General features: G+C 41.3%; 1 protein-coding gene across 7 annotated transcripts in view; it reads right to left on the bottom strand.

Moving 5' to 3' along the window:
• LOC126996070 (zwei Ig domain protein zig-8-like) overlaps positions 1 to 25,000 on the bottom strand; it is a 231,462-nt gene that overhangs the window by 80,797 nt on the left and 125,665 nt on the right. For all 7 annotated transcript variants that reach the window (XR_007750904.1, XR_007750900.1, XR_007750903.1 and 4 more), the window contains one exon: positions 13,056 to 13,123. Coding sequence is in view for 2 of the 7 variants with exons in the window: in XM_050856140.1 (XP_050712097.1) it covers positions 13,056 to 13,104 (49 nt within the window). In the remaining 5 variants the exon portion in view is untranslated. The remainder of the gene's footprint in view (positions 1 to 13,055; positions 13,124 to 25,000) is intronic.

Below are 25,000 nucleotides of genomic sequence, written 5' to 3'. Positions count from 1 at the left end.
TCCTCCTCCTCCTCCTCCTCCTGCCTCTTCTTCTTCTTCTTCTCCTTCTTCTTCTTCTTCTTCTTCTTCTTCTCCTCCTCCTCCTCCTCACGCGACAAGACAGAAATAAAAGAAGCAATGAAAGGAACACGGCCGCATTAAAATTCCTTGCCCCTGGACCCAATCCCTTCACTTTCTGCCTACCTCTTCCTCCTACTCGTCCTTCTCCTCCCCCTTCACCTCCTCGCCGTCTTCCTCCTCCTCCTGTTCCTCCTTTGCGTGCTTCAGTCCCCCTCTCATAAGGATATTCGAGGAAGAACACCCACATTAACCTGACATATCCAAGCCACAACCTCGCTTTAACCTTCCTTCGTACTCAGCCATCCTCCTCCTCCTCTTCTCTCTCTCTCCTCTTCCTCCTCCTCCTCCTGCTCCTGCTGTATATTGAGCGTTCAGTCCCATTACACATAAAACACAAGAGTATCCCCTGCTGATCTATTCTCGTCGGGCAGAAAGGGTCGACTTGGGGCATTGATTACAACACTGGTGAAGGTGGTTGCCTCAATGTAGCCTTTGGAATGGATAGTAACCTGGTTTTCCTTGCTTTCATTCTTCCTCTTTCTCCTCATCCTCCTCTAATACTTTTTCCTCCTCTTCATCCTTCTCCTCCTTCTCCTCTTCTTCTTCTTCTTTTTCTTCTTCTTTTTCTTCTTCTTTTTCTTCTTTTTCTTTTTCTTCCTTCAATCTCTCTCACACGAACTCATTGCTCTTCTAACTTTCTCTCTTCTCCGTTTTGTCTTCATTTCGTTGGTGCTTTTCTTCTTTCTTTCTTCCCGTATTCTTTTCTTTTCTTTCTTTCTTATTTTGTTTTTTGTTTTTTCTTTCCTTTTTTCTTTATCTCTTTCTTTCCTTGTTCTTTTGTTTTCTTTCTCACTTTTTTCTTTCCTTATTTTCTTCCTTCTTTCCTCTTTCTATCTTTCGTAACCACTTTCTTTCCTTTTTTGTTTTCTTTCTTCCTTCTTTCTTTCCTTCTTTCCACCCTTCTTTCTCTCATGCTTTCTGTTTTCTTTGTCTCTTTCTTCCCTTCTCTATTTCTGCGTCTGTCTTCTACTTTTTTTCTTATAGTCGGACCTGGCGAGCCTAAGCCTTCAAAGATGGACTCGCGGACTTGGCATCATTGCTTGGGTGATGGTGCTGCGCGCGCATTGGCCAACTCTTAACTTGTTCTAACGCGCTTAAAATTGACTTTGTAATCCTACCTAAACCCTTTTTGAATTGTAAGGTAACAAATTGCACCGATAAAAACTAATGCAATAATATCTTTACTGATAAGTATGTGGCTTGTGAACTATTATAAATACATATGAAACGACATTCATAACAAAACTAAGTCGGAGCTGCACGTAAACGGACAATGTCAAGCGGCTGAAGCGACTGTTAAAGGTAGACTTTTTTTTTACAATACTTTTTACCACAACAAAAGGCTAGGCTACAGTGTACACAATGTCATTCGTTAACATTAACTCATTAACTGTAAGATTTCTTGGTATATTTTTAGGCCTGGCTTAGTCATAATATGGAGTGATGCTCCGGAGCCTTAACGTAAACATGACAAGAAGTCTCTCATTTCTTTCATCATGTTGTCATTAATCCTGAAATATGTTTATTATTTTTTTTTTTTTTTTTTTTTACAGCAAAGGAGACAGCTCAAGGGCACAAAAAAGTAAACATTAATAAAAAAAAGCCCGCTACTCGCTGCTCCTAAAAAGAATCCAACTAATAAATAGCCATAATGAAGAGCGAGTATAAGAACAACTACATTTATATAACAATAGTGTTGATTTTAACCCCTGGGATGCGGATTTCCTACAGTCAGACCTCACCAAGCTGCAGGAATGGAACAAAAAGTGGCTGCTACAATTCAGTGAAGAAAAATGTAAAGTCCTGCACCTTGGGAGACGATATCCAACATACCAATACCACATGGGAAACACTCCACTATCCACCACAGAGGCAGAGAAAGCCCTGGGACTAAATGTAACCAGGCTACCAGTGGCTATGTCATGGAAAACTACAGCCAGTGAGCGGCGCGGACAGTCACTCAAGCAACGATGCCAAGCCCGCGAGTTCACCCCTGAAGGAAAATCTCTCTCTCTCTCGTGGAACTAAGGTAATTATCATTCTTTCTCCTCTATTCTCTCCCTCTTCCTCCTTTTCCTTCTTCTCCACATTATTGATTTTCTTTTCTCTCTTTTATACCTCCTTTATCCACTCTCCTTCCCCACTTCTCTCTCTCTCTCTCTCTCTCTCTCTCTCTCTCTCTCTCTCTCTCTCTCTCTCTCTCTCATCTTACCTCTCATTTCTCATATTTTTGGCCCTCCTCCCCCTCCTCCGCCTCCTACTCCACCTCCTCCTCTTCCTCCTCCTCCTCCTTCGCCTCCTAATCTTCATCTTCATCTCTTCACACCTGCTCCTCCTACCTCCTCATTTTCCTTCCCCTCCTCCTCCTCCTCCCCCTGCTCCTCTTCCTCCTCCTCCAACTTGTCGTCTTTCATCGCCCTCTCTCCACTCTTCCTCCTTCCTCTCTTCCTGATTTTCTTTCTTCCTTCCTTTGCCTCTGTCTCTATCCTCTTCCTTCTCTCTTTCAGCATCTCCCTAACATCTTTTCCGAGTCGTCTTCTTCCTCCTCTTCCTCCTCTTTCTTCATCTTTCGCCGTCTCTGTCCTTTCATTGTGGTCTTTTTCTTCATTCCTCTTCCTCACCATCTTCATCATCATAATTTTCTCACAACAATACCTCCTCCTCCTCCTCCTCCTCCCTTCTCTTCTTATTCTGTGTCTTCCTCACCTCCTCGTCCTCCTCCTCCTCTTCTTTATCTTTCAGCCTACGTCACCTGCTTCATTCCTCCAATCTTCCCTTCACTCTATTCTTTCTCTTCCTCCTACTCATATGACACCCTTTTTCTCCTCCTTTATTAACTTCCTCGCTTTCTCCCTCCTTCGAATCCTCCTTTCCCTCTATTCCTCGTCTTCTTCCTACTAATCGCTCTTTCTAATCCTTCTTTTCTCTCTTCCTCCAATCCTCCCTTTCCTTTTTATCCTTCCTTTTATTCCTACTTATTTTCACCTCCTTCTCCTCTTACTTCTTATTTTATGTTCTCTCTTAGACTTTTCATCCAATCCTTCCCTCTCTCTTATGCCTCTTCTTTCTACTAACCATCTTTTCTTTCCTTCTTTTCTACTGTTCCTCCACTTCTTCTTCCTCCTCCTCCTCTTTTTATATCTTCTCTTCCCTCCCTTCCTACGCTACCCCACCAATCTCCTCATCTTATATCTACACTCCCTCCTCCTCCCTCTCCTTTCCCTCTCCCTCTTCCTCTTCCTCCTCCTCCTTTTATATCTTCTACTGTTCCCTCCCTCCCCCCTGCCATACTCCTCCTCATCTTCTTACGTCGCTCCCTTCTCCTCTTCCTCCTCTTCTTCTCCTCCTCCTCCTCCTCCTTCTCCCTCCTATTCCTCCTCCTCCAGCACCTCCTCGGCCATTGTCTGCTCATTGTGAAGCATTTGTCGATGCCGAAGTGGTCTCCCCGGGGCATTTATCCGGGAAACTAATGCTCTCATTATGCCGAGTAAATTTACAAAAATGTTGGAACAATCGCGCCGGCTCTTCTCGATTACCCCGAACCTCTCCTAAAGGGTCGAGAGGAGGAGGGGGGGAGAGAGAGAGAGAGAGAGAGAGAGAGAGAGAGAGACTATCATATACGTGAGGTCATTCTCCATAAAGTGAGAGATGAGGCTTAGTCACGCTCTCTCTCTCTCTCTCTCTCTCTCTCTCTCTCTCTCGCTCGCTCGCTCCTATCAATTGACCAACTCGTAGGGATCATCATAACTTTCCTCCTCCTCCTCCTCCTACTTCTTCACACGATTAATCACGCACCTTCACGCCCGGCGGCTTCTGTGTGTGTGTGTGTGTGTGTGTGTGTGTGTGTGTGTGTGTGTGTGTGTGTGAAATATTTAAAGCGTTATGGAATATACCCAAACACTCTCTCTCTCTCTCTCTCTCTCTCTCTCTCTCTCTCTCTCTCATATACCTGTTAAGAATCACACGAACGTAAGATTCCTTAAACACACACACACACACACACAGATGAGATACACAGGAGAGGTCGTAAAAGAAGAAGAAACAGAGAATTAAGAATATATACAAAGAAAAAAAAGAGGGGAAAAAGAAGTAACACACAGACGAAGGCGAAAGGAAGAGGAGGAAGAGAAAAAGGAGGAAAATAGAAACGGGAGGAAAGGAAAGATGGAAATAGGAAGGAACGAAGAAGCGGGAGAAAGAAATGAGGAAAAGAAGCAAAGAATAATGAGAAAGAAAGGAAGGAAGGAAGGAAAGAGGCAAAGAAAAGATGAAGGGATAAGAAGAAAGTCAAGTAGAGAAGAGAAAAGGAGGAGAAAAAAAGGAATGGGAGGAAAGGAAAGATGAAAATAGGAAGGAACGAAGAAGAGGGAGAAAGAAATGAGGAAAAGAAACAAAGAATAATGAGGAAGGAAAGACGGAAGGAAGGAAAGAAAGAGGCAAAGAAAAGATGAAGGGACAAGAAAAGTTAAGTAGTGAGAGAAGAAGAAAGAAGAGATGAAGATATAATGAGGAGGATAGTTAGTAAAGAAGAAGAAAATAGAGAGAAAAAGAGGAAAGGATGACAGGGAGGAAGAGGAAAACACATGAGAGAGAGAGAGAGAGAGAGAGAGAGAGAGAGAGAGAGAGAGAGAGAGAGAGAGAGAGAGAGAGAGAGAGAGAGAGAGAGAGAGAGGATTCCACGGCCGTTTAGTCTCATAAGTAAATATTCAGAAACACTTGCCATCGTTCAGGCTAATGGCGTCCCCGTGTAGCAATTTATCGTTCAAACAAGCCGATGAATTATGAAACTCTCTCCAACGTTAGAACCATTACGACGATGACGGTGACGGCGATGACGAGTGCGTGATGAGGGTGGTGTGAGAAAGTGTTGTTGATCTCTCTCTCTCTCTCTCTCTCTCTCTCTCTCGTCGTGGGTATCATAAATGTGAATAAAAAATAAAGGAAAGGAAAAAAATAGATCAGGAACATCGTAACATTTCTCGCACACACACACACACACACACACACACACACACACACACACACACTAAAACGACCAAGAGCAATAACAATAATGATTCTCTGTCCGCGGGAAGAACGACAAGAAGGAGTAGGAGGAGGAGAAAGAGTAGGAGGAGGAGGAGGAGAAGGAGGAGGAAGAGAGGGGAAGACAGAGGAGGAACTTAACGAAAAAGACGTGAAATTGAAATGGATATGAAAGACTTACATGGCAAACACACACACACACACACACACACACACACACACACACACACACACACACACACACACACAGGAGTACGTGACACAGAAACGAAGTGAAAGAGGAAAAGAAAAAAAAAGAAGGAAAAGAAAAAAAATATCACAAGCAAGGGGAAAAGAAAATGACAGACAAGCAAAAAAAAGAAAAACTACGATCTCAAAACAGATATATGACTGTCACAGGAGGAGGAGGAGGAGGAGGAGGAGGAAGAGGAAGAGGAGGATAACTGATAATAATGAGAGGAACGGAAACGGAAAGAGGACAGATGATGGAGGAAGACATGACGAAAGAAGAGAAGGAGGAGGAGGAGGAGGAGGAGGAGGAGGAGGAGGAGGAGGAGGAGGAGGAAGAGGTTAACAGTAATGGAATTTGAAGATGAAAAATTGCTTCAAAGGCGAACTTGATCGTAAGAAGAGAGAGAGAGAGAGAGAGAGAGAGAGAGAGAGAGAGAGAGTTAGTGAGACGGAGAGCTCAGAAGGAAGGGGTAGTGTGTGATTTTGCCTTCTCGCTCACTCCATTCATTCCAGGGCGTAAGAAAGGAAGAAAGAAAAGAAAGAGTGAAAGAGGAAGAATGGGAGGCATAAATAACGATAGAGAAAGGCCGGAAGAAATAGAGAAAAAGAAGGAGGAGGAGAAGTTGGAGGAGGAGGAGGAGGAGGAGGTGCAGGAGGATAATAGATGTGAAGAAGGGAAAGAAAGAAAAGAAAAAAAATATTACCTGTAGCTTTACCTGAAGTTCAATTAAATCAGAACCTAAATAAGAGAAAAGGGGAGAGAGAGAGAGAGAGAGAGAGAGAGAGAGAGAGAGAGAGAGAGAACAGTATTAGAGGGGACAGTACCACATTCAAATTAGAGAAAGGAAAATGGAGGGAGGGAACATACTGAGGGAGGAGGGGAGATGAGGAAAGGAAGGGGAGGGGGAGGAAGGGGGAGATAGGGTTAGTTAAAGGGAAGGAATGTGGGTGACGGGAAAGAGGGAGACGGAGAGTAATGGGAGCTGTTTAAAGGGAAATGGGAAACAAGGACACGGTAGGAAGTTGAAATGGGAAGGAAGGAGGGAGTGTGCGGGGGAAGGGGGAAGAAATGGGAAATGAAGGGGGGGAGGGAAGATTAAGGGAAGGAAGACGGAAGGGGAAGGGGGAATAAAGGGAAAGGAGAGGAAAAGGGAAGGGAGAGTGGAGGGAAAAGGGAGGGAAGGGGGAATGAAGGGAAAGAAGAGGAAAATTAAAGGGGAAGTGAGGCGAAAAAGGGAAGGGAGGTTTGGAAGGGAGAGAGGAAAACGGAAAAGGGAGAGTAGCTAGAATAGGAAGAGGGAGGGATGGGGAAGGGAGAAGGAATGAGAAGGGGAGGGAAGGGGAAGGGAAAGGGAGGGGAAGGGGGTAATGGAGGGTAGGAAGGGAAGGCTGCAAAAGGGGAGAGTGGCAAGAATAGGAAGAGGAAGGGGAGGCGAAAGGGGAGGGATGGGGAAGGGAAAGGGAATGAGAAGGGGAGGAAAGGGGAAGGGAAAGGAAGGGGAAGTGGGTAATGAAGGGTAGGAAGGGAAGGCTGCAAAAGGGGAGTGGCACTAATAGAAAGAGGAAGGAAAGGAGAAGAGGAGAACGAAAGGAAGAAAAATAGAAGATAAACTGATAAATAATGATGATGATGATGATGATGATGATGTAAATCTAGACATGAGGAGAAAAAAAAAGAAAAAAAAAGAAAACAGAATAAACAATATACGACAAAGAAAAAAATAAATTATAAAGCTGCAAGAAAAATAACAAGAAAAAAAGGTAAATAAAAAAGACAGGTAGCTAAAGAGAGCGAGCGGGTCACCTGTTTATAATCGGGAAAATGCTGTTGTTTTTGTTGGTGACTGAGAGATTCAATAAACATAACAAAGCTTCTAGTATTTCTTTTTGACACAGAGCTTTAGGTAATTGTCCTCAGATCTTTTTTAACTCTATGCTTTTTTTTTCCATTGAGAGAGAGAGAGAGAGAGAGAGAGAGAGAGAGAGAGAGAGAGAGAGAGAGAGAGAGAGAGAGAGAGAGAGAGAGAGAGAGAGAGAGAGAGAGAGTAACGGAAAGACAGAAAAAGACATATATACAGACAGACAGATATACATTCATACAAACAGACCGGAAGACAGAGACGAAGGTAAACAAAGACCAACAAACAAGAAGAGTAAACAGAGAGAAAACAGAGTAACAAACACAGAACCAAACAAAAAAGAAAAAATACAAAAAACCCGAAAAAATATACAAAACAAACAGACCGTGACAAACAGAGACACAGAGAAGAGAGCCTAACAAACAAACAAACAAAAAGGATAAAGAAAAACAACAAACCCCCCAAACAAACACATTTAAAAAACAGACTCGAAAAAACAAACAAAACAAAACAACAAGAGACAAAACAAAACAAAACATTACACTACACAAACCTAAACAACAACAACAATAAAACTCTTCAAAACATTAAAAAAAACACTCACCCATGCACACAAACACACGCACACACACATAAAAAAGGAGAATCAAACCATTTATGCGAACTTGGGGTCTAATCCTTCTCCGAGCACTCATAACTCTTCCTTTATCAACCTTTAACCCACTTTAGGAGCCATTCTGAGCACTGCGAGGAGCGCCGCGCCGATATATTTTGTGGAAAGCGCGGCCCGAGGAGAGGAAGGAGGGAGGGAGGGAAGGAAGGAAGGAAGGATGGGAGATGGATGGAAAAAGACAGAAGATATTGGAAAGATGCTGGACGGGATATAAGGAAGGAAGAAGGAAAGAATGAAGGATGGATGGGTGGGTGAATGAAAGGAGAAGAAAGGAAGGAAGGAAGGAAGGAAGGAAGGAAAGAAGATAAAAAAGACTGAAGTAAGAAAGTTGATGTATGTTAGAAAGGAGGGAAGGAAGGGTGATAAAAAAGAAAGAGGAAGGAAGGAAGGAAGGAGGGAAGAAGGAAAGAAGGGAGGAAGGAAGGAAAGAAGATGAAAAAAAGATTGAAGTAAGAAAGTTGATGTATGTTAGAAAGGAGGGAAGGAAGGGAGATAAAAAAAGAGGAAGGAAGGAAGGAAGGAAGGAAGGAAGGAAGGAGGGGAGGCGAAGGAAGGAAGAAAGGGGGAAGGGGGAGAAGAGACAAAAGTGAGAAAAGGATGTGGAAAGGGGTGGAAGGAAGGGAGAAAGAAAAGAAAGGAAGGATGGAAGGAAAGAAGGTAAAGAAAGACTGAAGGAATGAAGGAAGAAAGAAAGGAAGAAGAAAAGAAAGGAGAGGTGAGATCTAAACCCATGAGGGGAAGAGAGGAAACAAACGAAGACAAAAAGAAAGAAAACAGAAAAGAAAAATAACAGAGAGCCGGTTCAGGAAGGAGGAAGAAAAGAAGGAAGGAAAGAAACTCAACTCGGAAAGATTCTGCGAAGATGGGGAGAGGAAATGAGCGGGAAACGGAGGAGAGGAAAGAATGGGAAACGAGAGAGGAGGGACAGAAGAAATGGAGGAGTGGAGGAAGAAAAAGAGGAGGAAGAAGAGGATGTAAAACGTAAAACCAAATTAGAGTAATGGAAGAGGAAGACGAAGAGGTGGAGGAGAGAGATAGAGGAGGAGAGAGAGGAGGAGGAGGAGGAGGAGGAGGAGGAGGAGGAGGAGGAGGAGAAGGCGGAAACACAAACAAACCAGAATGAATGGAGACAAGACGGAGAAAGAGAAGAGAATAAAGGAAGGGAAGAGAAGGGAAGGAAAGGGAAGGGAAGGGAAGGGAAGGGAAGGGAAGAGAAGGGAGGACAGCTAATGAAGGAGGGAATAAAGGATAGATGAAAGCGATGAAAGAGGGACAGAATAAACTAATGAAGGAAGGAAGGAAGGTCGGAAGGAAGGAGGGAGAAGGGGACGCACGCAACACGATTCTCGTAATTTTGCAACACACTCGACGTTTGTGTTTCCGTATCAGCGGGTGTTGCGTCGCTGTCTCATTTCCACTCTGTCATTGCGCTGCTCCTCCTCCTCCTCCTCCTCCTCCTCCTCCTCCTATTACCTATGCTCTTGCTCTTGTTTCGTCTCCTAATATAATCATTCCTTCTATATTTTTTTTGCTTTTTTATTTTTCTTCTTCTTCTTCTTCTTCTTCAAAAAGTTATAATCTATATACCTATCTATATCTCAATCTTTCTATCTACTTTTCCTCATTTAAATAAGTTCCTTCTTCTCCTTCTTCTTCTTCTTCTTCTTCTTCTTCTTCCTCTTCTTCATCTTCTTCTTCTTTAAAATGTTATAATCTGTACAGAGGAGGACGACAAAGATGATTCACGGGTTAAGAAACTTGCTATATGAGAAAAGACTTGAACAATTAAACTTGCATTCCCTAGACAGGCGAAGGGTGCGAGGAGACTTGACTGAAGTTTATAAATGGGTGAAGGGCTTTAATAAGGGTAATATAATGAGATTCTGATGGTAAGAGAACCGGGTAGGACACGTAGTAATGGGTTTAAAATGGATAAATTCAGATTCAAAAAGGACATTAGCAAAAACTGATTCACCAACAGAGTGGTCGATGAGTGGAACAGGCTTGGCAGTCATGTTGTGAGTGCCAATATGATAGACACATTAAAAATAGATTATATAAAATTCATGGATAGTGAGGGTAGGTGGGGTTAGGTTCACAGGAGCATCTTACAGACTCCTTACGTTCTTATGTCCTTTTGTTCTGTTGTTGTTGTTGTTGTTGTTGTTGTTGTTGTTGTTGTTCTTTTTCCGTTTCAACCACCTACTCCTCCTCGTCTTCCTCCGTTTTCTTCCTTTTCTAATACATTTCCTCGTCCTTCCGCCGGCTACCCGTCCTCCTCCTCCTCCTCCTCCTCCTGTAATCTGCTATCGGCAAGAATGATGAAGAGGAGCCCATCACCGCACTCAGAGGAAAACGTTTGGTCATCACACACGTAAACAACCATTTCTCCTCTTCCTCCTCTTCCTCCTCCTCCTCCTCTGACGACGACGATTCCTCCTCCTCCTCATATTTCTGCTGATCTTATTTCTACGTCATCTCTTCTTCCTACTACAATCTTTCCTTTTTTTTTCTTGTTTTCGTTCTTGTTTTCTTCTTTATTGAATTGATGTTGTTGTTGTTGTTGTTCTTCTTCTTCTTTTTCTTCTTCCGTTTCAAACTCTTTTTTCCTCCTCCTTTTCCTTCCTTTTTAACCTACTTTTCCTTGTCCTTTCGCCAGCTATTTCTCATCTTCCTTCCTTCCTTCCTTCCTCCTCCTCCTCCTCCTCTTGGCTGCGTTGCGTCCATCTCAATATTACTAACCTCCCTTTTTTCCCCTCCCTTTTTTCCCTCTCCCTTTGTGTCCGCCACTCCTCGATGATACGGTTATTATTTCTTTTGTTTCCCGAGTATTGTTGTTGTTGTTCTGTTGTAGTAAAGTTTTGCATTTCCGAAGTGTACCGGTTTGTATATTTTATTTATTTATTTATTTATTTATTTTTTATTTTTATGTGTACTGATAACTGTTGGCACGAATTCCTCTCTCCTACTTTTTTTTTTTTACTTTTATTGTTTTTGTGTGACATTGTTTTTATGTGATACTGTTTTCATGTGATATTGTTTTTGTGATATTGTTTTTGTGTGACATTGTTTTTGTGTGACATTGTTTTTGTGTGACATTGTTTTTGTGTGACATTGTTTTTATGTGATACTGTTTTTATGTGACATTGCTTTTATTTTATATTGTTTATGTGTGACATTGTTTTTGTGTGACATTATTTTGTGATATTGTTTTTATGTGATATTATTTATGTGACATTGTTTTTGTGTGACATTATTTTTATGTGATATTGTTTTTATGTGATATTGTTTATGTGACATTGTTTTTATGTGACATTGTTTTTATGTGACATTGTTTTTATGTGACATTGTTTTTATGTGACATTGTTTTTATGTGATACTGTTTTTATGTGATATTGATTTAGTTCGGCTAATTTTCGTGGTACTTTCATTGTTAATTGTTAGGGTGTATTATCTCTGCTTTAGGATAGGTTAGGTTTGGAAAGATATGGTTTTGTTTGGCTGAGTTAGCATAGGTTAGGGGAATGCTATGCCAGGTTGGATTAGGTTTAGTTAGGTTTGGTTTGGTTGTGTTAGATTAGGCTTGGGAAGGCTATGCTAGGTTTGAAATATGTTTAGTTTGGTTAGATTTTATTTGGTGAGGTTAAACTGGGTTAGAGAAGGGTGTGCTAGCATTGGTTATGATCGGTTTGGTTAGTTTAGATCAAATTATGTAAACCTAAGCTAGATATTGTAAGGTTAGAGTAGGTTAGGCAAAGTTACGATAGGATTAAGATTGGTTTAGTTATGTTAAAGCCAGAAAATAAAGTACATGAAACTGACAAACATTTTCTGGTTTATATTAGATTAGGTTTAAGATTAGTTTAGTTATTAGATTAGATTAGGTAAGACTGCTAAATTAGACAAGTTTTCGCTAGGTTAATCTATGTTACCTTTCCCTTACTCTCCTCCATATTCTCCTTTTATTACTATCATTATTATTTTTGTGGGTGTATTTTCTGTGCTTCTTTTTGTTGGTTTACCTTATCGTCCCTCTCTCCTTGTATGCGTGTGACTTGTGGGGCTGTTACTGTTTATGGGAGTGGCTTTATTGGCGGAATGCTGTGGTGAAACGTATTGTGTGTGTGTGTGTGTGTGTGTGTGTGTGTGTGTGTGTGTGTGTGTGTGTGTGTGTGTGTGTGTGTGTGTGTGTGTGTGTGTGTGTGTGTGTGTGTGTGTTTTCCCTTGGTGTTTTTCTTTCTCACACAATCTCTTTACATTCTCTCTCTCTCTCTCTCTCTCTCTCTCTCTCACTTCCCTTTCTCATATTTTCTACATTGCCTTTCTCTTTCTCTATTTCTCTCCCCCGCTTTCCCTTCGTGTGTGTCATTCAATCTTCCTCTCTTTTCTAAGCACCCTTCACTACCTCTCTCTCTCTCTCCTCCTCTTCCATTCGCCTCCTTCACAATCTTTCTTTATTTCTCCCTTTCTTTCTTTAACTATCGATGTTCACACTTCCCTCTCTCACTCACTCACTCACTCTCTCTCTCTCTCTCTCTCTCTCTCTCTCTCTCTCTCTCTCTCTCTCTCTGTTCTTCATTATTTCTGCCATTTCTGCATCGGACGGAGAATAGAAGATTGACACAAACTGAAGTAGCAAGGATGGAGTAGAAGGAGTGGAAAAAGATACACCTGGACTTTTTCTTATCTGGTATAGCTGATAACATGAATACTATTGTTACGTCTATTCTGAGGTTAAGGAGACTGACAGAGGATTTTTTTTATTGTACGATAGGAAAAACAATATACACACACAAACACACACACGTACACACACAAATCTCTTCTTTCATACCCTCCTCAAACCACACACACACACACACACACACACACACACACACACACACACACACAACAAAACAAAAGAAAGGGGTGAAAGTAAAAACCAAACAAATACTCACTGGAAATAAACCGAACACTAACAAACAAACACACAAACTACATTAAAAACAAAACAAAAGAAATTTCAAAACGATAAACAAAAGAAGAAGAAAAGTGAAGAAATTAGAAGCCTTAAAGCACCATCACCTCTTCCTCCTTTCCCTCCTCCTCCTCCTCCTCTTCCTCGTCCTCCTCCTCTTCCTCCTCCTCCTCCTTTAATTACTCACCTGCCGCCAGCACAGGTACGAGCAGTGTAGCCAAGGCGGAGAGCAACATGGCGATGGGATTTGATGATCTGAAAGGGAAAGTGAGACGTGAGTTAGTGGGCGGGAGTTGGTAATAGTGTTAGTGGTGGTAGTAGTAGTAGTAGTAGTAGTAGTAGTAGTGGTGGTGGTGGTGGCAGTAGTAGTAGTAGTAGTAGTAGTATTAGTCTTAGTAGTAGTAGTAGAAGTAGTAGTAGTAGTGGGAAATGTTTTTGTTATTGTTGTATTTTTTTGTTTAATGTTTGGTTTGTACTGTAAGCAATCACCTAAAACAAACAAACACACACACACACACACACACACCCACACCCACACACACACACACACATACCTACCCCCCTCTCCCCTACACACATATTCCTCCCCCTCTCCCCTACACACATATCCCTCCCCCCACTACCCCCCCCCCCCACACCCACGTAACACAACACCTGCCACCCTTGACCCGGAAAACACACACGCTGGAGTCGATGCCTTGAGGGGCACCACCGCACAATGCTCGCCTCGGACACGCGATCCCCAGCCCCGCCAAGTGACCTGAAGCCCCCACTGCCGAGCTGGCTGTAGCACTCGAACTCGGCGCACTTCGGAGATTGTGTTGCAAGTCGAGTTCGCCTGAGTGCGTGTGGTTGCCGAGGAGTGTTTCAACGCACCGAGCATGCAAAATGGACTTCTTAATTAGTGGTGCTCAGGTGCAAAGGGGGATACCGGATCCACTACACCTTGTGCCTAACTCCTCTCCAACGCAAGTGATATAGCTTTCTCCGACGCTTCCGCCCCTCATAACAGCTATTTTTGAAGGGCAAAAGGGAGATTAATCGGGTCCTGATGAGTGTTATTTTAGATTCATGTTACAGAGGAAGAGTCAAGCTACCACCAGGGTCATAAAACTTCCTTTTCCCACACACGTTATGACTTTCTGTGACGCTTCCCCCTCACATCAACTATTTCCAAAGGCCAAAAAAAGAGATTAATAGAGTTCTGATGAGTGTTTGTTTAGGTTCATGGTACGGAAGAAGGGTCAAGCTACCACCAGGGTCATAAAACTTCCCTCAGCAACTCATAACTTTCTCAGATGCCTCCCCCTCACATCAACTATTTCCAAAGGCCAAAAAAGAGATTAATAGAGTTCTGATGAGTGTTTGTTTAGGTTCATGGTACGGAAGAAGGGACAAACTACCACCAGGGTCATAAGACTTCCATCAACTATTTCCAAAGGCCAAAAAAGAGATTAATAGAGTTCTGATGAGAGTTTGTTTTGGTTCATGGTACGGAAGAAGGGACAAACTACCACCAGGGTCATAAAACTTCCCTTTCCCACTCACATTATAACCTTCTCAGACGCTTCCGCCTCTCATCAACTATTTCCAGAGGCCAAAAAGGAAATTAATCGGGTCCTGATGAGAGTTTGTTTAGATTCATGGTATGCAGAGGAAGGGTCAGACTGCCACCAGGGTCACAAACCTACCCATGGAAATGCTTAAAACTCCAACGAAAGCCTTATCTGGTATGTGAGTTTGAAAAATGTTTAAGAATGTGAGCTTTTGTACCCTCTCAGGATATACCTCGATGGTGATAAGGGAGGACAAAAGGGAGAAAGGATGCGAAGAGGGAGAGAAAGAATTGAGGAAAGGAACAAACGGACGAAGGAATGGAGAAACGACAACAGGGAGAAGGTGGAGGACAAAGGAAGAAAAAGTAGACATATAGGAACACAGTAATGAGTGAGGAGGAAAAATAAAAAGTGAGGAACGAATGAATGGAGAAACGGTAAAAGGGAGAAGGTGGAGGACAAAAGAGGAAAAGTAGACATATAGGAACAAAGTAATAAGTAAGGAGGAAAAAGTAGACATATAGGAACAAAGTAATGGAGAAAGGAGGAAAAAGTAGACATATAGGAACAAAGGAATGGCGAAAGGAGGAAAAAGTAGACATATAGGAACAAAGGAATGGAGAAAGGAGGAAAAAGTAGACATATAGGAACAAAGGAATGGAGAAAGGAGGAAAAAGTAGACATATAGGAACAAAGTAATGGAGAAAGGAGGAAAAAGTAGACATATAGAAACAAAGTAATGGAGAAAGGAGGAAAAAGTAGACATACAGGAACAAAGGAATGGAGAAAGGAGGAAAAAGTAGACATACAGGAACAAAGGAATGGAGAAAGGAGGAAAAAGTAGACATACAGGAACAAAGGAATGGAGAAAGGAGGAAAAAGTAGACATATAGGAACAAAGTAATGAAGAAAGGAGGAAAAAGTAGACATATAGGAACAAAGTAATGGAGAAAGGAGGAAAAAGTAGACATATAGGAACAAAGGAATCGAGAAAGGAGGAAAAAGTAGACATATAGGAACAAAGGAATCGAGAAAGGAGGAAAAAGTAGACATATAGGAACAAAGGAATCGAGAAAGGAGGAAAAAGTAGACATATAGGAACAAAGTAATGGAGAAAGGAGGAAAAAGTAGACATATAGGAACAAAGGAATGGAGAAAGGAGGAAAAAGTAGACATATAGGAACAAAATAATGAGTAAGGAGAAAAAGTAGAAAGTGAGGAGCGAATGAATGGATAACGGATAGAAGGGAGAAAATGGAGAACAAACGAGGAGTAAATAGTGAGAGAGGGAGGGAGGGAGGGAGTAAGGAAGGCACACGTTAACTAAGGGCGTATGAAGATGTTATAATAATACCCTTAAGCCGGAATGTTTGAGAATATCACCTGAAATTATTACCAACACAAAACATAGGCGGAAAAATAACCTTCACTCCGCCAAACTTTGATCCCTTCCCCTCCCACGTATTCCGCCTTCAGACTAACTCACTACCAACACACACACAAAAAAACAAACAAAAAAACAAACAAAAAAACACCAGGTGGGAAAAATAACCTTATCTCTGCCACACTATCCTCCATTTCCACACATGTATTAAACCTTCAGACGAACACAAAATAGACGGGAAAAACTACCTTCACTTCACCACACTTTGCACCCAAGCCCTCTGTGTTACTACTACTACTACTACTACTACTTCTAAAGCTCCTCCTCTTCCAACTTATTATTGTTCATGTTGTTCCTCTTCCTCCTCCTCTTCTATCTTACCCTACTAACTATTCTTACTCTTACTCTTCCCTCTTACTTCTGTTTCCCTTTCTTCTTCGTCATCTCCTCCTCCACTTCGTTTTCTTTTCCTCCTCCTCCTCTTCTTCCTCTTGATTAACTTCTTCGCGGTATAACATCACACTAACTCATTACGAACACAAAACACAAGGGAAAAATCTACCTGCACTTTGCCACACTTTGCACCGAACCCCCTCTGTCCCCTCCATCAACAAACACGGATCATAACATCACATTAACTCATTACGAACACAAAACACAAGCAAAAAACCTACCTTCACTTCCCTCACCATGCACCCAACACCCTCTATCCCCCCTCCTCCATCACAAATACGGATCATAACATCACACTAACTCAATACGAACACGAAACACAAGCCCTCTATCCCCCCCATCAACAAACACTAACTCATTACGAACACAAAACACACGCAAAAAATCTACCTTCACTTCCCTCACCATGCACCCAAACCCTCTATCCCCCCTCCTCCATCACAACAACAACCACGTGTCATAACTTCGAACTAACGCATCACCAACATAAAACACACGTAGGAAAAGTTGCCTCCATGCACGCGGCGTCGAAAATTGAGTGCCGCGGTGACGAGAGAGACGAAAGACGAGCCCCGACGATGCTGATGAGTTACCGGAGATGAAAGGCAGACACACAGCGCCCGACGGTACAGCTGCGTGGCTCTCCGACGCGATGGCCGGGTAAACATATGCCAGGAAGGCCGCCGCTCCCTCCACAAAGCGAGTGTCTAATAGTTTCCCTTTGACTCGCCTGAACGTGACTTTGGAAGCTAAAGAACCGGCGCAACAAAGACTAAGCGAGAGGAAGCGGCGGAGAGGGTGGGACGGGGAGTGCGAGGGAGAAATAAACATAGACTTGAGAGGCGATAAATTGAGTTACTTGAAAGCGTGGGAAAAGCAGCTAGACAAAGGAACACCGCGGAACGAGGAGTAAGTATCTGCGAACTGGGAGGAATAACAGAAGAGGAGGAAGAGCAGGAGGCCGAGACCGAGGAAACTAATTAACAAAAGAAAGATAAGTCAGTTAAAGAAGGCGATGAACAGCAAGTAAGAAGAATACGTAGCTGCGAACGCTGAGGAATAGCAAAGGAGGAGGAGGAGGAGGAGGAGCAGGTGGCCAAGACCGAGAAGAGGAACTGCACAAAAAGAAACTAATTAACAAAAGAAAGATACACTAAGTCAGTAAAGGAAGGCGATGAACAGCAAGTAAGTAAGATAAGTAGCTGCGAACGCTGAGGACTAACAACGGAGGAGAAAGAGCAGGAGGAGGCCGAGAGCGAGGAGGAACTGAACAAAAATAAACGAAAAGAAACTGATTAACAAAAACACGACAAAGCAGTAAAGGAAGGCAATGAACAGCAAGTAATAGAAGAAAAGAATAGTACACGGTAAGTAATAATAAAGAACACACCCAAAAAACGAGGAAAAAGAAGTAGAGGAATGAAAAGGAAATGTAGGACGAAACGGAAAATAACAAAAACAACAACACAAATAAAAACGGAAAAGAGAAGTAGATGAAAGAAGAGGAAATGAAGATAATAAAAAAAAATAGTACACGGGAAGTAATAATAAAGAACACACCAAAAAACGAGGGAAAAGAATTTGAGGTATGAAAAGGAAAGTAATAACAACACCACAAATAAAAACAGGGATAGAGAAGTAGAGGAAACAAGAAGAAATGTAAAACGAAACTGAAACTAATAAAAAACAACACACACGAGAAAAAAACGAAAGAACAAGAAATGAGCAACAAATAAAAGCAAGAAAAGAACAGTCAGAAGTAACAAGCGAGACGATTTAGCAGGCAAGGAGGTTTATCCAGCGAGTCATCTAATATTAACGTGACAAAAGAGGAAGAGAATGAGAATTAACACAGCAAACAAAACACGTGCGAGGGGGAGAGAGCTGAACAGGACTTACACTCACACCCTCGCGAGCACTTTATTGCATTTAAGTCTTTGCATTCATGAACCTAAAGAGTCATAACAGAGAGATATTTCGGGATCATAAAAGCAAAATATACACGAGAAATAGAGACAGAGATGGCTGTAAAAGTGGAATAAACAAAACAGAGCAAACAAGAGCATTTAAACCTGGAGTGCCGAGGGGAACTAAAGGAAAAGGGTGAAAAATCTGTTTAAAAAAGTTTGTATTAGATTTTAAAAAGTGACGACTGACTTAGCTTGAATATTATGTGATAGAGATTAGTTTTACGTGATGGATGTTAGTTTACCAGGAAAACGACGATGTGTAGTAAAAAAAGGAAAAATTACTTAGGTTGTAGAAATAATATGCAGTGCTCTTTGTAACTTTGTGATGATGGCGATAAAAAAAAATATCTTGAATGTATGCAAAATGTATAAAAATAATATACAAGTGTAATTAAACTGAAATGTATGAAATGTATAAATGTATAGAATATAAAATAAGATGTATGAACAAAAATAAAATAAAATGTATAAATAAAAATATGTATAACTATAAAAATGTATAAAAATGTAAAATTAATGTGAGAATGTATATAAAAAAAAAACTGATACGAGATGAAATCAAAGCAAATAACGAAGAAAAAAAAAAATGTAAAAAAAATATACCGTACTTTTAATAAATTCAAAACGGGCGATGATAAAAATAGTCCCGAATAAAATAATAGTTCATAGGTTACAGGGAGGAGGAAAAATCAAGTACGTACAAGACAAAGGAGATTACATCGTGAAAGCCGAAAGGAGGGCAGGTGAGCTGAAAACAGGTGCGCGCCAAAACAGATTAACACGCGCCGAACAGAGAGACAGACAGACACGCAGGAAAGTATAGAAATATGAACCACATGAGAAAACAGAAAGAAACAAAGAAATAAAATAATAAACGAAAAATAAAATACTGAAATACACATAAAAGTATAGAAATATGGACCACGTGAGAAAACAGCAAGAAACAAAGAAAATATAGATAATAAACGAAAAATAAAATACTAAAATACAAAGAAAAGATTAGAAATATGAACCACTTGAGAAAACAGAAAGAAACAAAGAAAAATAAATAATAAACGAAAAATAAAACACTAAAATAAGACAAAATACAATAAACTAAAATACTAACAAATACGAACTAATAAAAACTAAAATGGGCATCGTGGAATATATGGAACACGATAAGGACTCCCATTCGTTAGGGTTTAATGGGGGGCGATGACAAATTAACCGAACAAGTTAAGGGAGGTTATTTTCGTACGAGATAATGTCGAGAGGAATTAGACAACAAGAATAATATGTCAACAGCGGCGATAAGACATTAATAGTGTGATAATAACGAGATAATTAGAGATATGTAATTAGGAGCAGATGGTTATTAATGAAGTCGCTATTACCACTATTACTACTACTACTACTACTACTACTATTACTACTACTACTACTACTAATCCTACTGCTGCTGTTGTTCTTATCAATCTGCTTTTGCGTGTGTGTGTGTGTGTGTGTGTGTGTGTGTGTGTGTGTGTGTGTGTGTGTGTGTGTGTGTGTGTGTGTGTGTGTGTGTGTGTGTGTGTGTGTGTGTGTGTGTTGCGAGGACTCAAGCGGAAATACATTACAATCCCCTGAGCTTGGATTTCACGCATACGCACTCACACACACACACACACACACACACACACACACACACACAGACACACACACACACATTATTTTCTCTCTCTCTCTCTCTCTCTCTCTCTCTCTCTCGTCCCTCAGCCTTGCCCTGGAAATTAAAGGCTCCGCGACAAGGACACAAATTAATAATCTCGGAGCTTGAACTTGAGAGAAAAAATGTCGGAAAAAAAGCGGAAAATAAACACCTTGACACACTCCCTTCTTAACGGGCTCGGGAAAAAGATTAAAAAAGGAGGGAAAAACTAATAAAAAAGTAATAAAAAATGGTTCCAAGGTTACCCGAGAATTAAGATTAAGTTAAATGTTGGAGCAGGAGAAGGAGGAGGAGGAGGAGGACGAGGACGAGGAGGAAAAAAGATAGGATGAAAAGGAGAAAAAATGGTAGGAGGAAAATGTTGAAGGTTACTGGAGAGAGATTTGAATAGAGTTGATGAAGTGGAAATCTTGACGTTAGTAATGATGATGATGATGAAAAAGATGATGGTAGAGAGGAGGAGGAGGAGGATGGTGATTGTGTTGACGATGGTGAGGATTGTGATGAGAATATATTTACTACTACTACTACTACTACTACTACTACTACTACTACTAAAACTCCTCCTCCTCTTCTATCTTACCCTACTAACTATTCTTGCTCTTTCTCTTCCCTCTTACTTCCGCTTCCCTTCCTTCTTTGTCATCTCCTCCTCCACTTCGTCTTCTCTTCCTCCTCCTCCTCCTTCTCCTCTTGATCAACTTCCTCGCGGTATTTTGCTACAAACTTAAGACGAATATGCTACGTTTCATTTCTCTTGTTTTCATTGGGTAAAGAGGAGGGGAGAAAGGAAGGGAAGCGAAGGGAAGAGAAGAGGAGGAGGAGGAAGAGGAAGAGGCAATGTCCGTTCAAATGGTTAAGAGTCGAACTGTTCTTCTCTGTTTTTCTCGTTCGTTTTTACTGTTACTGTGTTTCTGTTATTATTGTTACTTTTTATTCTTACTGTTATTATTATCTGCGTTGTTGGTATTGCTTCTGCGGCGTTGTTGTTGATGTTTTTGTTGTTGCGTTGCTGTATATATATGAAGGGATTAATGTCGGAGTTCAGGGCAAGTGGAGACTCATAGAGAGAAGGAATTGGAACCCCTTGTACACACCTTTGATTAACCTGGTTCAGTCATAAAAGCAAAAACACAACCTTGAACTAATTAATACCTATTCAACCATCATCTCGCTCGTCCTTCACCTCTCTGGCACAAGAGTGAAACGAAGAAAAAGTTATGGACGCTGAATGGGTGCAGTTATGGAAATGGTGAAAGGCGAGTAATTAAAGAGAGTGCCGATGAAACAGAACGATGATGACGCAAGGGAGTATAGCTGCTGCGTCGTTAGGTTGATTAATGACGATATGGAAATGGGGTAGAAAAATATAAGCAATCAAGAAATGCGTCGAAAAAACACACGAATAGCAGGAAAAAAGATTGACAAAGTGGAAGAAAAAGACAGAAACCTTGAAAATAATGTAGAAAAAAAGCGAAATTAAGATACAATACAATAAAATAAAATACTAAAGGAAAATACTTACTAAAATTGGATCATGGGAAACGTAGAACACACGTAAATAAACATATGTAAAAAAGCGAAAAAAACAGAAGGAAAAACACAAAAAACGTCAATAAAAACAACAAAAATATAACTAACACTAATAGATACGAACCTAAATAAAGCTAAAAGTGGAGAGGTGAATTAAAGTTTGAACATGACAGACACGAATAGGAGAAAATATTGAATAGGTGAAAATACAAAAAAAAAAAAATAATACACAGAACAATAAAAAAAGAAATAAACACTAACAGATACGAGCCTAAATATAACTAAAAGTGGAGAAGTGGATTAAAGTGGACCAATAGACATGCACTCCCCGGCCATTCCACTTCCCCTTCCAGCGAGTCATAATCTGCCATAATCTCCGCCGGAAATATTGCCAAATTGAATCTCGGGCAAATAAAACGTTTTTAGATCGCCGGCTCGAATAAAAATGATAATAAAGCGTAATGTCTTTGGCTATTAATGTGTTTGTTTGTTTTTTAATCTTTTGTGTTTCGACTTTTTTGTTCTTTATTTTTATTTATTTTTACGATGCGACAAAAAGTATCAAACGGAGGCATTAAAAGCGATAAATAAATATGAGCGCGGTACATTGACACGATTGATATGCAAACCGCACACGCACACACACACACACACACACACACACACACACACACACACACGCACACTACCGCTGGGCTGCACGTTATAAAATGAGAACGACGCCCGGGCACTCAACAGCGGGCCGGTATATGCGTTCTGGTAGTCGCGTCGCATATATATTTCACACGTGTTTGCCCTGATTCGTTATATATACATGCATTGATCGTTTGTGTGGTGTTTGTTGGCGTTAGGTGGATGGAGGTGAGGCTAGGTTTGGTTTGGTTAGGTTTAGTGAGGTTATGTTAGGTGAGGTTTTGATAGGTTTGTTTGGTTAGGTTAGGTTAGGCGAGGTGAGGTTTGATTGTTTTGTTTGGTTAGGTTAAGTTAGGTTAAGTTAGGTGGGTGGAGGTGAGGCTAGGTTTGGTTTGGTTAGGTTTGGTGAGGTTATGTTAGGTGAGGTTTTGATAGGTTTGTTTGGTTAGGTTAGGTTTGGTTATGTTTTGTTTGGTTAGGTTTTGATAGGTTTGTTTGGTTAGGTTAGGTTTGGTTATGTTTTGTTTGGTTAGGTTAAGTTAGATTTGGTTAGGTTATGTCATGTCTGGTTAAGTTTCGTTGGGTTACGTTAAGGTGAGGTTTGGTTTGGCTTGGTTAGGTTCTACTGCTTCTACTGCTACTACTGCTACTACCACTATCGCCACTACAATAAATCAACACACAAATTCACATAAACACCCACCGCAATGTTGCCTCTCTTTCTATCTTCTATCGATATTTCCACGCTGACTGCTCTTCTGAACTTGCTAACTCTCTGGAAACACATACACATACCCCGCCAATCCTCCGAAAACAAACACGTACAAACAGAACACCAACAAAACATTCAAAACCACACATAATAAAAGAAATCAAGAACGTGAGAAGAAAAAACCCACTAAAAAAAAGTCGATAAAACAACAACAAAACAACACAAAACAGTAGAGACTAAAAATAGACTCCCACAGGTGTGTTGGGCAAGGCAGGAGGTGGTGGTGGAGTATAGGTGTGTGTGGTGGGCAGGTGAGGTGATGGTGTATAGGTGTGTGTGGTGGGCAGGTAAGGTGGCGGTGTACAGGTGTGTGTAGTGGGCAGGTGAGGCGGTGGAGTACAGGTGTGTGTGGTGGGCAGGTGAGGCGGTAGAGTGTCGGAGAGTTGGGCGGCGGACAGGTATACACAGGTGGGTGGGTTTACTTGTCTGAGGCTCCACCGCTCTCCTGCCTCGCCTCACGCTCAAAGGTAAACTTGGGCCACTCAGCCACGTGTAAACTCAGGTGTGTTCGAGTTCGAATTCTCTGGGAGGAGGATTCTGTGCCTGTCTGTCTATCTGTCCGTCTGTCTGTCTGTCTACCTGCGTGATTGTGTATCTGACTAACCGTGTATATTCGAGCCTATCGTTGTGTGTGTGGGTGCGTGTGTGTGTGTGTGTGTGTGTGTGTGTGTGTGTGTGTGTGTTATTGTCAGAGTGCGATGACCTGCAAGGGAGTTAAAGCCTGGAAGGGAGACACACAGCGAGACACAGACACAGTGTAAGCAAGAAATAGCCAGCGTGACCTACCAGCCAGACAGTCAGCCAGTCAGTCAGCCAGTCAGTCAGTCAGTCAGTCAGTCAGTCAGTCAGCCAGTCAGTTTTTCAGCCAGACAAAGATAGTGTAAGCAAAGGATAGCCAACGTAACTTCACCAGTCAGTCAGTCAGTCCGTCAGTCAGTCAACCAGTCAACTAAACACAGAAAGAAACACAGCGACATTTCCATCTTCATCATGATGATGTAAGCGAACGACAAACTAACGGAAACATACCGATGCACAGAAAGGGAGGGAAATAGTGAGACGATGGATATACATGATAGATAAGGCGATACATTCACCCATTTACCTCGACACGTACAGAGAAAAAAATATGAGAGAGCCATTTGGATTGAAAGCCGCTTATATTGAGTGAAAGCTATTTATATGAGGAATTTGGGCTAGTTAGTGGTCGTGTGACGCTGACGGATTACACGCACACGGACACATACACATTGATGCATATATGAATCTAACAGAGAGAGGCGCGCACGCACACACACACACACACACGCGTCACGGGGCGAGAGCAAATGAGATGACGAGTTCGCTACCCACATCTTCTTTTCATGTCACTTTCGCATATTTTTCATCGCAAATTGCAGCCGAATTTCAGAGAGGCGGAGAAAAATACGTCTTTCAGGTCTCGGCCACAATTATGAGGGCGAACTTCTTCATTTCCATTTGCACAAGAAATTAAGCCGAGCGGGTAAAAGAGAAGGTAAATCAGAGCTCAGGTGTGCGCTACTTTGATTACGTGAGGTTACCGTGGAAAGTGAAAGTGAAAGTGAGAGAGAGAGAGAGATAGAGAGAGAGAGAGAGAGAGAGAGAGAGAGAGAGAGAGAGAGAGAGAGAGAGAGAGAGAGAGAGAGAAATTAATGTCAGAAGGATTCAAAAGCCACATCATTTCATCAGCCAGAGGTCAAATTAGGTCATGCATAAGAAAACAAAAAGAAAGGAAACGAACGTGAATGAACGAAAAAAGTGCATTGAAGAATTAAAAAAAAAAAAAAAAAACAATAACGACACGAAGAGAAAAAGATAAGAAGATAAAATTGACAGTCAAAATGATAAGGGTATTGATGATGATGGAAAACAAACAACTAAAACAAACAAAACGGACAGAATAAACAAACACAAACAAACACAAATATAATAAACCAAAAAAAAAAATCAACCACAAAAACAAACACAATCAACCAAAAAAAAAAAAGAATATAAAGAAAATCAAACAAACAAGGAACTCAGATAAACACACACACACACACACACACACACACACACACACACACACACACACACACACACACACACACACACACACACAAACATACAAACCAACCCAG

Source organism: Eriocheir sinensis, chromosome 9, assembly GCF_024679095.1.
Source record: "Eriocheir sinensis breed Jianghai 21 chromosome 9, ASM2467909v1, whole genome shotgun sequence".
NCBI lineage: Eukaryota > Metazoa > Arthropoda > Malacostraca > Decapoda > Varunidae > Eriocheir > Eriocheir sinensis.
This window is presented reverse-complemented; position numbering and strand designations above follow the sequence as displayed.